The sequence below is a fragment of the Bos mutus genome, chromosome 21 (genome assembly GCF_027580195.1).
Source record: "Bos mutus isolate GX-2022 chromosome 21, NWIPB_WYAK_1.1, whole genome shotgun sequence".
Classification (NCBI taxonomy): Eukaryota; Metazoa; Chordata; class Mammalia; order Artiodactyla; family Bovidae; genus Bos; species Bos mutus.
Window position 1 is genome coordinate 32,554,074 of NC_091637.1, and position 13,632 is coordinate 32,567,705.

Consider the following 13,632-nt stretch of genomic DNA (forward strand, 5'->3'; position numbering starts at 1 on the left):
ACGGATTCAGTCCCTTGTCAAGGAACTAAGCCCCTGCAAGCCATGTGGTGCAGCCAGAAAAAATAAAGTAAAAATGAAAAAAATAAAAAGGTTTGGCTGGTACTGGTAATATAAATTGGTTTAATCTTCCTTGAGAGCGAGTTGATAGTTTGTATCAAAGTTGTTATTTTTTTACCTAGCAATTCCATATCTAGGAATTTATAAGAAAACAGTCAAGGAAGAGGGAAAGCTGGATGAAGTAGGAAATGGTAATTCCTTAGCTGTCACTCCTCCTAGTGCCTTTGTATGGGGCCGGGTGGGGCAGTCAGAGGACTGCTACAGATCACATCGTTAGATTAGGACTTGGAGGAAAGGAAGGTGGCGTGTTTTCCTTGGGTGATTACTTTCGTCTGAACTAGTTCACGACTTTCTCCTACACCTGGGATAATCACATTTATTCCTATACCAGAAACTATAATGTGCTCTTATAAAACCAGCCATCACAAATATTTGTAAATGCTAGTTAAGTCTTAGAAAAACCCGTTCAGTATATGCATGTTATAATATTAAAAGCTCAGAAACATATAACTCTTCTTACAAGTGTTAGAGCTTTCCGAATCGTCTAGTTTCTTTTTACTTCTAATGTTTATTGTTTCTGTGGATTTGTAAACAGTTGCTCTATTTCCCACCTTCTGCTCTGCCCAGGGTAATCTTTGTAAATCTGTGGGGACTTGGGGAAAAAACATTCTTAAGTTGTAGTACTTAGTTTACATTGTTTTAAAGTGTCATATTATTTAGTCTCCTTACCTTGGAGATGTGGCATATCAGGTGTATTGTCCTTAGTTATTTTCTGTAGTGATTAAAGTTCTGAAATAGGAAAATTTTTAAAGCTTTGGAAATTTTATATAACACTTCTTGCAATAGAAATAGAAGGAAAGGGTTCTGTACTTCTATTTTAACCCTAACCTTTAAGAGGACAAGAGAGAATAGATAAGAAATATGTTTCATGTTAGACCACGAACAGGTTGGAAAATTTAAAAATTCTTTATTTTAAAATAGTAAATGAGGGGAATTACCTGAGTCCTAGTCCAGTGGCTAGAGACTTGGAGTTTTCACTCCAGGAACAAATAAGAATATACAGAATAAATAAAATAAAAATATTCTATAACCTTACCATCACAAAATAAAATGGTCACATTTTACTATATATTTGTTGTCTAGGATTTAAAATGTTACTGTGTTTTTTCCTGAATGTTAATTTATGCCAGTATAGTTGATTTGCAGTGTTGTGTTAGTTTCAGATGTACAGCACAGTGCATGTGTGTGTGTGTACAGGATTCTTTTCCATTACAGTTTATTACCAGATGCTGAGTATAGTCCCCTGTGCTATACAGTAGGTCTTTGTTGGTTATCTGATTTATATATCAGATCAGATCAGTCGCTCAGTCGTGTCTGACTCTGTGACCCCATGAATCGCAGCACGCCAGGCCTCCCTGTCCATCACCAACTCCCGGAGTTCACTCAGACTCACGTCCATCGAGTCAGTGATTCCATCCAGCCATCTCATCCTCTGTCGTCCCCTTCTCCTCCTGCCCCCAATCCCTCCCAGCGTCAGAGTCTTTTCCAATGAGTCAACTCTTTTCATGAGGTGGCCAAAGTACTGGAGTTTCAGCTTTAGCATCATTCCTTCCAAAGAAATCCCAGGGTTGATCTCCTTCAGAATGGACTGGTTGGATCTCCTTGCAGTCCAAGACACTCTCAAGAGTCTTCTCCAACACCACAGTTCAAAAGCATCAATTCTTCTGCGCTTGTATGTGTATATGTTAATTCCAAACTCCTAATTTATCCTTAGTATATTATATATACTGCCTTGTGTAATGTGCTTTAAAAAATTATTTAAAAGTTTAAATCCATATGCAACACATGAATACATTCAGTTTATGGATTGTGAACATTTTTAAGTGTTAAAATATTTGCCTCTCTATCAGTGGTATTCAAACTGTAGTCCACAGATGGTTGATGTGAATACTTTCATACTAGTCTGTAATGAGATAAGTACAGAAATGGAGTGTTTAGAAACTTCTTTAGTAATTGGACATTGTAATTTTGTGTCTGTAGAACCTTGTAATAAAAAATAGGGGCTTATGTATTTTTATCTCACATTATATATAGTAATTCATTTTTATTGTATTTCATAAAAGTAGTAGTCCATGAAGAATCGGAACTTAAGAAACAAGAAAAACTGGTCCTTTGCCACAGATAGTTTGAGATATACCAAGCTATATAATTTTTAATAGCTGTAGAATTCTGCTATAAGATGGGTGGGCTATAATTTTTTCACCAATTCCCTTTTGTGGGAAATTTGGGTTTCTGGTAATCTTTTCTGTGTGTGTGTTCGTTAGAGGCATTTGGGGAAGAATGCACAGGCCTTGAAGCTTCTCATCAGTGTTTTGTCCGTTCTAGGTTTCAGCAGTGCCGCAGAGCTCTAGCAGTCATGGGCCCACCATCGCAGCGGTGCATAGCAGCCATCATCACCCCACTGCTGTGCAGCCCCACGGAGGCCAGGTGGTCCAGAGCCACGCTCATCCAGCTCCACCAGTTGCACCAGTGCAGGGACAGCAGCAGTTTCAGAGACTCAAGGTGGTGTTCTGCCCTTCCATTTCTCTCTTAGCAGGCAACATTGGCTTCAGCTTGTTACTAGTGGTGTTACAGCTGTTCACAGTAGGCCGGGGGGTGAATGACAAGAAGTCTTCCTTTGTTTTTGTTTTGAAACCTATTTATATTTCCTGTCTTAGCACCTTGTGCCTGATCCAGAGAATACACTCAAGAGATGTTTTGGGGATGAATGTGTGGTGTTCAAACGTTCCAGGATTGAGGAGCTATTTTCATATGAAATAATGTCCATTTTTTGGATGCCTGCTTTTGAACTCTTTAGTTCTTAGCATGGAATAAGGTTTTATTAACATACACATGGTTGACTACAGTCCTGTATGGTAAATGGAGCCAAGTATTATGGTTTAATCTTATTCTTTATGACTAGCTGAATTGGCTAGCATCATCAAGTCCATCCTTAGTAAATCACATGCTCCTTTGGGGAAACCATTATGAAGTTTGGGAAAGGCTATCGTTGTAAATAAAAAGTCAGTGTTTTCATCTGATCTACCGGGTATAGATCTACTGTAGGTTTTCAACACTTTGAAATTCATGAGGCATCTGTGGAGAAATGAAACTTTCATTTCCAGCTAACCTTCTCTCTCTGTTTACTTGAGGCTTACTTTTCCAAATGTGTGATTATGGTAGTAAGTTTTCCAGATTTCTTTTTTTTCCCCTAGTTTTTATATAAAATTTGAAATCAACTGCAAGAAGTATAAAACTGAAGACCTATAAAGAGATAAGATGTTGGATCTTTATTTGGTCATACAATTGTAATTATATCAAGTAGCTTGCAAGTAGGAATGAACAATGTACCCTTAAAAGACACATCATGTGTAGCAGATATTTCATCTCTCTCATTTTTTGGTACTTAATCTAGTTCTCCCTGACTCCTGCCCTCATTGTTTGGGTTCTCAAGAACTTTAACATTGGCCTAAAGAAATTAAATGTTGCATAAATAAAAGCACACCAAAGCTAAGCTATATAGAGGGATTTTGTGAAATTTACTCTGTATATTAGCTTAAGTCATTACGAGTTGACTATGCATAAACATAGTCCTAAAGAGAGTAGAAATTATCTGGGCCTGGAACTTTACTCTGGGCTCTGTCTTTGGGAAAATATTTATAAGCTATATCAATGTTTTCCTTAAAACATTTTTACTCTCTGTTTGTAGAGTGGTGGCTGTATACAAAAATGTATTATTGTTACAGACTTAGCACTTCACTGAGTCCTGAAAAAAATGTTTAAGTTGGTTTGGTGTGACTAAATTCCATATTAATATTGTATTCAGCAATTAATACCTTAATGTTGCAAAAGCACCTATAACTTACTTATTAAACTAACAAAAAATATATATTTATTTCTGTATCCTTTTTCCAGTCAGCCCTGTCAAAGCATAGCACCTATTTTATTCTCCTTCCTCACTTGGCTATGAGTATATAGAGTGTGCTTTGTATGTTTTACAGGTGCTGTCAAGGAAGCAAGAAAGGGCTTTAGAGTTGGGGTTATAGAGTGAGTCACAGGTCCAGTTAGGTGTTCTTGCTCTGTTCTCTTAGTTACAAGCTCCTGAATGTGATTCCTGAACATAATAACTTGTTGAATTTCCTTTCTAACAAGGAGAGGTAAAATGGTTTCTTGTGCCTCCATGTAATTTCATTTAATATTCTCATATTGCTTGCCATTTTGGGGTCAGTCTTAAAATGTTTTACAAGCATTTGAACCAACTTCAATAAACCATTTATATTCTATAATAAGGAAATGTTCAGTGAGAACTCTTAGCTTATTTCATACTTCAACATTGTCTATACTTTCTTCTTTGTCTTTGGCAGATTGATGACAAGGAAGATTTGAATAATTTGAGACATGCTTGGTGTGATTTAGTTATTTGTTGAATGCCAGCAGCATACATATTTGGCACATATTTAGCAAGTTCTCTTTACAGTTGTTTGCTTGTCTCCCCAACAAGATTGTGAACTTCAGGAGGTTGGGGACTTTACTAATAAATGCCTGTTGAAGTGAGCCAGGAAGATGCATCAGCAGAATCTGAGACCTTCCCCACATGCCTCCTTAAACCTGTAGCTTTCAAATGATTTGTTCCAAGTTGTGTTCTTCTAAGTAATGATTTCTAGAACTGTATACATGCTTTTATAAAAGAGTTGTGCTATACTAATTTTTAAACAGTGGTTCATTATGACCTGTACCTTTTTCTTCCAGACACACATACATCACATATACTTTCCTTCTTCAGGTTTCAGCATTTTTGCTCTCTGTGTATTTATTATATTACACCATAGGGTGCTTGTTTTTGTTTCTGATTTTTTGTATGTTTATTTTTGATAACTCTTCTGTTGTGACTGTAAATACTATTCTTCATTATCTTCCAAAGTCTTTCCCTTCTGCAAACTTACTGAGTTTTAGGTTCCATCAATTTGGTCACTAATGAAACATTTCAATATGGAAAATTGTGAATATTGAATTTCAACAAAAATTGTCATGTTATTTATAAAGTACCAAAAGACCAACCTCCAATGAGTTGGTATTGACCAGGTATACACACTGTGCTCTGGCAGCACAAATGCTCTCATTAACCATGGCTATAAGTGGAAGTTGGGGCAACTCTTGACCTGCTGCTCTTTAATGGCCTATTTGATCATAAAGATTCTGTTTCACAATATGTCACCAGAGTAGTGCTTGTCAAATCAGATGTTTACTTGTGAAACTTTACTAAACTTGATGTTATAGAATTAAAAATAATCCCAGAGTATGTAGGATACACCTAGTGGGCAGTTCCCTTAGATATCTCCTGAGTAACTAAAACTTAAGTTATCCTAGATCACACTTGTAACTTTGTAGCCCTTCAAACTTGTTCCTCTTTGTGAATGCCCACATGGTATATAATTTAGTGAATGCCCTCTCTGCCTTATCTTCCATGTACAGTCAGTCAGCTCCAAAACCCTGTCACTTCTGTCTCCTAAAAAGCTTTTGAATCTGTCCAGTTCTCTCTTTTTGTTTGGTCAGTACTATAATTTATGCCACTCCTGTTCACACATCAGTTAATCTTATAGCATGACTGGTTTTCCTACCTCCTCTTCATCGTCTATTTTTCCTGCACCAACTCGTTCTCAACACTGTAGCCAAATTGATACACTAAAGTGCAGATGATAAAAATCTGAATTGCTTTCTAACAAGATCCTTTCAGAATCTAGATCTTGCATTGTCTCCTGTGTTATCTCTTATCATTCTTCCTACCACCATTTCTTCTTTTCACCACAGATCCTCTAGCCAAACTAAACTGTTTTCACATTTCCACATATACCAGATGGTGTCCCGTCTGCAGTTTTGCCCTTGCTGCTTCCTCTGACTTTCTTCATGGGTCTTCATTTTTGCTAACTTGTACTCATCCATAAGACTCAGTTTAGACACCATTTATTAAGGAAGCCCTCCGGTATGTCCCCATAGGTTGGTTGATTGGTTTATTTTCTTGTGTGTGGAGGGGTGCCCTTCCCATGTGCTCTCTGGGCATTTGGTGACTGCCCACTTGCCCACTGTGTTATGACTCCCAACTGGATGTGGAATGAACTTCTGTACAGCAGGGCATACCGTGGCTTGTTTGTCATTAATTCCTTGGGACCTCACGTTGGGCCTGGCCTAGCATGTTGTTGCTTCTTAGTAAATATTTGTGAAATGAATAAATGAATGAATAAGTGAATGACATATGGATGTGATTATCCTTCACTAATAATTCTATGCAAAACTATTCAAAGCAAGGTTACAGATTTTATGAGTTAATTTTAATTTTAAGCTTGAGTTATATTACTGGTACACATATTAATTTTTAGTGTTTTTAATGTATGTTTACTATATGTTTCTATTTCATTTAATATGCTGATTTTATTTAGGTATAAATCAGTCTTTTAGAAGTAATTCTTGGCTGGCTTTTCTCTTAATAACCTTGAGATTTGTCCCTGCCTCAGGTGGAGGATGCACTGTCCTACCTTGACCAAGTGAAGCTGCAGTTTGGTAGTCAGCCTCAGGTCTACAATGACTTCCTTGACATCATGAAGGAGTTTAAATCTCAGAGGTAAAAGATACATGTGGTTGTACTCGAGAATTTTGCTTGTTATGTTGGTTCTGGAAGGAGGATATAGCTTATTCTCATCCGCTGAATGATAAAGGGCTCTTTGGAGGGAGTTGTGCTTTTATTTCCATGGGTCATGTTTTTGTTTTATATATTGTATAAAAATTAAAGGCCCAACACCTTTATTTTTTGCATACTGATAAATTTTTCTTAGTACTTAATCTCAGTCAGGGAAGTAAACTGGTAATGATTAGGCTACTTGCTTTTTGGATTAGCTTAAGATACCCTAATATTCTGGCGTGGTTCACTATTATAAAAGAGTAACTCATCTGAACAATGTATATAGATACATGATGATTTATACTGGTGTATCAGGGGTTGGGTCTTGCATGGCAATTGGAGTTGAAGACTTACTGCCTGGGTATCTGCTTGATAGGACTGGTAGCATGCTTGAATGTCTGTTCTGTTTAAAATTTTGACCAAGCCTCTTTGGTTATGAAGATAAATGGCTTTGAATTTCAGAGGTCTTTGGGTGTGGTTAATTTTGTAATATTCAGGTTGATTTTTATTTTCCTGTGTAGAGAACCTAGTGGAATGTGAATTTTGTCTTGCCAGAGTGCTTTGTCAGGCTTGCCACTTTAATATTTGTGTTTCTTTTCTTTTTTTTTAATTAGCATCGACACTCCAGGAGTGATTAGTCGCGTGTCCCAGCTGTTCAAAGGCCACCCTGACCTGATCATGGGCTTCAATACCTTCTTGCCCCCTGGCTACAAGATTGAGGTGCAAACCAATGACATGGTGAATGTGACAACTCCTGGCCAGGTTCATCAGATCCCAACCCATGGCATCCAGCCCCAGCCTCAGCCACCACCCCAGCATCCTTCCCAGCCTTCAGCCCAGTCAGCCCCAGCACCTGCCCAGCCAGCTCCTCAGCCCCCACCTGCCAAAGTCAGCAAGGTGAGCACTTGGAAAACTCTGCACCATGTGAAATGCATCCCTAGAAAGAACCCTCCTTTGACATTTTCCCTTCGTATATAAGGCTTAGGTAGATAACACAAGTTTAAATTTCATCAGAGAAGATGCAAGTCACATTCCTATAAAGTGGCTCACATTTACACACCACGTAGTTATATATCTATTTAAGTCTACACATCGGCAACGTACATGGACTCTCTTGCCCCCAACTTCTGCTGTTTGAACCCATGAGCATCCCAAGAAGTGACAGCTTTGTGTAATAGTACTTTGATAACACAGGCAGAAATAGTCAGCTTACACTGTTTTCTGCATGGTCATCATTTTACAAAAGTTACTCTGTTTACCAGATTAGACCATGCCAAGCTAAGCAGAAGATCTTGATGATGATGAGGTGTTCTTAGTATAGAACTCTACTGATACAGTAGCCATTAGTCACATATGGCTATATTTAAATTTAAATTAATTAAAATAAATTTAGTTTTTCAGTTGCACCAGCTACATTTCAAGTGCTCACTGGTTTCGTGTGGCTAGTGGCTATTGTGCAAAATAATGCAAATAAAGAACATTTCCATCACCTCAGAGAGTCTGTTGGGCAGAGTTGGTTTAGAAGACTTTATGTGGGGTTAACTGCAGCAATTGAATTGTCTTTTTTGACATTAAAGATCTATGTAGAATAAGGTTTTTTCCTATTCTGTTTGCACCTGTTGAGCAAGTAAGCTTAAAAATTACGTATGAAAATTCTTCCCTGTAATTGGAGATGTCGCCCACTTTTAAGATTGTGTTTAGAAAACTTAAGGCTGGAATTTTTGTATTAGAATGTGTGAACCCTCTGCTCTTGCCACCCCTGCTCAGTGTGATCTGAGCTGGGCTAAGATGGCCTAGCCAGAGTGAATAAAGTATATATGTTAATCAGACACCTTGTTTCTCTTTACTTTGAACTTTCTTTCCTGTGTTAAACCATCTGTATTCCTGAGGAGAATAAAGACTTTTTTCTTTTTAGCCTTCCCAACTACAAGCACATACTCCAGCCAGTCAGCAGACTCCCCCACTCCCACCATACGCATCCCCACGTTCTCCACCTGTCCAGCCTCATACACCAGTGACAATCTCGTTGGGAACAGCCCCGCCCTTGCAGAACAATCAGCCTGTGGAGTTTAACCATGCCATCAACTATGTTAATAAGATCAAGAACAGGTTCCAGGGCCAACCAGACATCTACAAAGCGTTCCTGGAGATTTTGCACACATATCAGGTAAGACAGTTGCCCTTCCAGCCTGTCTTAACCAGGTTGCCTTCTGGGAACAACTAGTCTGAGAAGAACTAGTTATTCTGGACACAGTTGTGTCCACTAATTCTTACTGGTAGTTAACCAGTTAGAAATTGTGATGTGAGTTTGTAAAGCCAGTTTGATTTACCTGACTTTAATTGCCTTGTAGCAGCCAGTTAGGATTTTTAAAGTCACTGCTCTGTGAAACAGTGCTGTTTATCTGAAAGTTTAAAGAATGATTTGTGTAATATAGTTAAAGTACAATATAGAAGGAGAAATTTCTCTAATATTTTGTGTTTTATCAGTCGGTAGTGGTCCCCTGAGCATTCACATATACTGCCCTGGTTTTCGAAAGGAATTGTCAGCCACCATCTTCCACTCCTTTCTCAACTTCAAAGCTTGAAGCCAAAAACAAGTGCTAAGAACATAGACTTTCCTCCTAACTGCGGTCCAAATAGATAACATACAAAGCCAGACATCTCAGAAGGTGTGCAAAAGCAAGTCATTCAAAACAGTGCCCCTTTAATATGATCTCTTCCCATTTGCAATTTCCTATCAGAAAGAGCAGCGAAATGCCAAGGAAGCTGGAGGAAACTACACTCCAGCGTTGACTGAGCAGGAGGTGTATGCCCAGGTGGCTCGTCTTTTTAAAAATCAGGAAGATCTGTTGTCAGAATTTGGACAGTTCCTACCAGATGCCAACAGCTCTGTGGTAAGTTATTTAGAAGAACTACCCAATTGAGAATGGTTGTGATGTTAGGAAGCTGGAATCAGAAGGAGACTTTTTCGAAATGATAACTTGCTTTTATAAGAGCACTCATCTCTTTCATGTGTTCTTAATTAGCTTTTAAGCAAAACAACTGCTGAGAAGGTCGATTCCGTGAGAAATGACCACGGAGGCACGGTGAAGAAACCTCAGCTGAACAACAAGCCACAGAGGCCCAGCCAGAATGGCTGCCAGATTCGCAGGCACTCTGGAACAGGGGCCACCCCTCCAGTGAAGGTGAGGAGGGCACAACTGCTCGTTGTGACTTTCAGGAACGGTAGTAGCAGACAGTGTGCAAGGCTGACACTTGGATCCTGGATATTTGAAGTTAGTTGGTGTATGTCACATAAACTCAGTGCGAAGCTTTTTATCTGGCCCTGTGAAGGAATGTTAGAGTACTAATTGCTCCGATTACTTTTGAGTTCTTACAGGTTTTCTTTATAGTTACTCCCTTCTTTGTTATTAGCTCTCATCTATTTCTTTGTTTCCTGCCAAGGGTTTCTGAGACTTAATTTGTCCTGCCTTGTACTAAGAAAGAAGCTGATTAAATTGATAACTGTTTCCAAAATAAGTCAGTGGTCTCTGAGGTCCTCTTGTGAGTAAAGTGCAAATGCTTTGTGGGATCTCCTTGGTCTAGAGGCCTGTCCTGCCCAAGGTTCTTTGTTGGATTGCCAGATCTTATCTGTATCATCTTAATCTCCAGGGAAGGACCTTGGGGGTGCAGCAGAAGGCGGTCTTAAACTCCTGTTAGTGACTTAAACCCTGATGATCTGCCTGCAGAAAGCTGAGCCCACTCTCCCTCATTGACGTAGGGCAGCAGTGCTAGGGAGTGGGCTCTGTGTATGCATTGAATGTTGCTTCAGTGAATTATGAAGCTGTATATGATGTTGAAGAGGTAGATAGTCTTTAGAATTTAAAGAAGAACAAAAGCTAGTGGGATATCTTCTGGTAAGAAGTGACTGGTAAATAAGCAAATACCCACTAAGAGTGACCTGTAAGGTGCTGACACTTTTGAAGGGCTGTTGAACTATTTTTCCATGTTTGTAATGGTTTCTCCCTTTGAAACCAGCTGAACATAGTAATCGTGTATGTTTCTTCCCTTTAGTAAGGAGTTTTAGTAATACAAGTAGCAAGAATCAGGTCAGCAGATAGGTGCCAATCTTTGTCTCCTCCCACACTTGATTACCCGCAGGTGGAAATCCTATATTGGGAGATTAGGATTCCCTGTCTGTCTTTTCCTTAGGCAGTATAGGCAGAGGCTGTGGCTCTTAAGAGAATGCAGTCCAATGGCAAAGGTAAATGTGCTGCTTCTCCCGGACTGTGCATTTCTTCACAGGCAGTTGAGAGGTCATTTCTTTATAGTCAATTTTCTGCGTGGAGTTATGTATGACCCATTTATTTGCTTTAAAAGAGCAATCTTAAATTGGTCTGAGTGGATGTTACTGACAAGGTAGTTATTCCTTCTGTGAGGAAAATAAACTTTTTTTTCCCCCCCCATGGTTTTTTCAGTTGAACTATTTAAAGGTAAAGGTTAAAGATTGATTACTGTGTATTCCAGATATTTTTATAGCCTCTTCTGCCTCCACAGCTAGGAAGATAAAGCAATAGCATTTGGTTCCTAATAAAGTTACTTTTAGCCCATAGAAAAAAATAAGGATATTAATTCTAACATCGCAGTAATGCTGTGACCATTTATGGAAAGAGTTATTGGCAAGTAGAATGACCTGTGAACCTCTAGGGGGGAATGACAGGCAATCTGAGAAATAGGGAAGATGAGTAGAAATCTTTTGTAAAGCAAGTTAGTGACTTGAATTCTCTCATTTGTTGTGAATTATTAATCAGTGGTGGTCAGGGATGGAACCTTAGAACAGAGATGATAATAAAACTCAGGGGATTCCCTGGCAGTTCAGTGGTTAGGATTCGGCCCTCTCACTGCCGGAAGCCCAGGTTCAGTATCTGGTTGGGGAACAAAGATCCCACTATGGGGCACAGCCAAGAAAGCAAAAACAGAAAAGAACAAAAAGCCTAGAGAAACCCTCTCTTTGAATCTTACATGTTTATATTTTTCCTTTTTTATAGAAGAAACCTAAACTGCTCAGCCTCAAAGATTCTTCTATGGCAGATGCCAGCAAGCATGGTGTAGGAACGGAATCATTATTTTTTGATAAGGTGAGTAATAAATGAAGTGGATTTGATTGAACCCGTGTCTCTCATGCCTCCTGTATTGGCATGCAGGTTGTTTACCACTAGCACCGCCTGGGAAGCCCTGCATCACTTTGAAAAACAATGCATCAAATTGGAAGACCCCTAATATTAGCTACTAATGCCCAAAGAAAATCACCTTGTCCCCAAGAAGATTTTGTTTTAGAGGCATCAAGCTGGTTAGGACTTTCTACTTTCTAACGTAGATTTCAAATTGTAGGTCCTTGCCATCTTTGAGAACTGTTAGCAGAACTAGAGAAATGGTAACACTGTTTGCTTTAATTTTGTGAAATAGTTTGCAGCAAAATATAGCATTTGCCTTGTGGAAAAAAGCTATAAAAGAAGTGTATGATATTACTCTCTAAAACTACTGCGCTCCTATTGTAGATACCCAGGTGTATATAGTGAAGCATGTCAGTGCACCAATTGTCGAGGACTTAAAATGATTTGTAACCTTCTGATTGCTTGTGAAACTTATTTGTGGTATAAATATTGGGTCATGGGAATTCTGATTTAATTGTATGTTGTCAAAGCTCCCCAGGTGATTTTTTTTTTTTTTTTTTAAGTTTTGGTTGTGCTGGGTCTTTGTTGTCATGAGGGCTTTTCTTTAATTATGAGCAGGGGCTACTCTCTAGTTGCGATGCACGGGCTTCTCATTGCCGTGGCTCTCTTGTTTTGGAGCACTAGCCCCAGAGTGCGTGGACTCAGTAGTTGTGGCCCACAGGCTTAGTTTCTCTGAGGCATGTGGGATCTTCCCAGATTGTGGATCGAACCATGTTTCCTGCACTGGCAGGCGGATTCTTTACCACTGAGCCACCAGAAAAGTCCTGCACCTCTGGGTTTTTGTGAAAGGGCAAATCATTTAGCATCTCCATGATTGGTGCCTCCTGAGTCCATGGCTCTGATCTGAACCAATTTCTGAGGGCTGCCTGGGCACTTGGTGCTTGCTTTTGAGGCAATTGTAAAAGTCCATGTCACAGCCAATAGATAGCAAGGAAAGGGTGAGGGTGGGGGACTGAACAGTTAATTTTTAAAATAGGGATAGTGTTTGTTGTTGTTGTTGTTGTTTTCGAGGTACTTATTTCTTAGACATACTAAAAAAGTCTGGAGTTTGCTTGATAATTCAGGAAAATGCTTAGTGTTTTGGGTTATTAAAATTCTCAGCACTCTAAAGAAAGGAGAAATGAAGAAAGGAAACAGATCAAGTCAGAGAACAAAAGTACCTTATTTTAAAAGGTTATTAGTCAGGATTACCAGAGTTTGAAAAGAGTGTTGAATAGTTCTGTAAACATCCATTAGGCAAAGCAACAAAACCTTGGGCAACACTCTTACGGTTCAGAGAATCAGGCTTGTGAGAAGTAAATGTCTTATTTACTCCAGGATCTCTTTTTTCAGAATTTTTATTATAGGCATTTTTAAACATGTGAAATTAAAGAGAATGGTGAAATGACCCACGTGCACCTGTCATCCTGCCTCAGCAGGTCTCAGTTCCTAGCTGCTGGGCTTGTTTCATGTGTACTCTCGCCTACCCCAGGTTATTTGGAGACAAGTCTCATGTAATATATTATTTCACCCATAAGTACTAAGTTTTCTTTCTTTTTTTAATATTTGTTTATTTGGCTGCATCTGGTCTTAGTTGTGGCACGTGGGATCTAGTTCCCTGATCAGGAATCGAACCTGGTCTTCCTTCATTGGGAGCACAGAGTCTTAGCC

At 39.0% G+C, this 13,632-nt stretch overlaps 1 protein-coding gene across 1 annotated transcript in view; it reads left to right on the forward strand.

Moving 5' to 3' along the window:
• The window catches only part of SIN3A (SIN3 transcription regulator family member A), a 63,271-nt gene that overhangs the window by 20,075 nt on the left and 29,564 nt on the right, over positions 1-13,632 (forward strand). Inside the window, 7 exon segments of the mRNA XM_005891766.2 lie at positions 2,443-2,619; positions 6,606-6,712; positions 7,384-7,666; positions 8,685-8,936; positions 9,511-9,663; positions 9,796-9,954; positions 11,797-11,886. Coding sequence (XP_005891828.2) covers positions 2,443-2,619; positions 6,606-6,712; positions 7,384-7,666; positions 8,685-8,936; positions 9,511-9,663; positions 9,796-9,954; positions 11,797-11,886 — 1,221 coding nt within the window.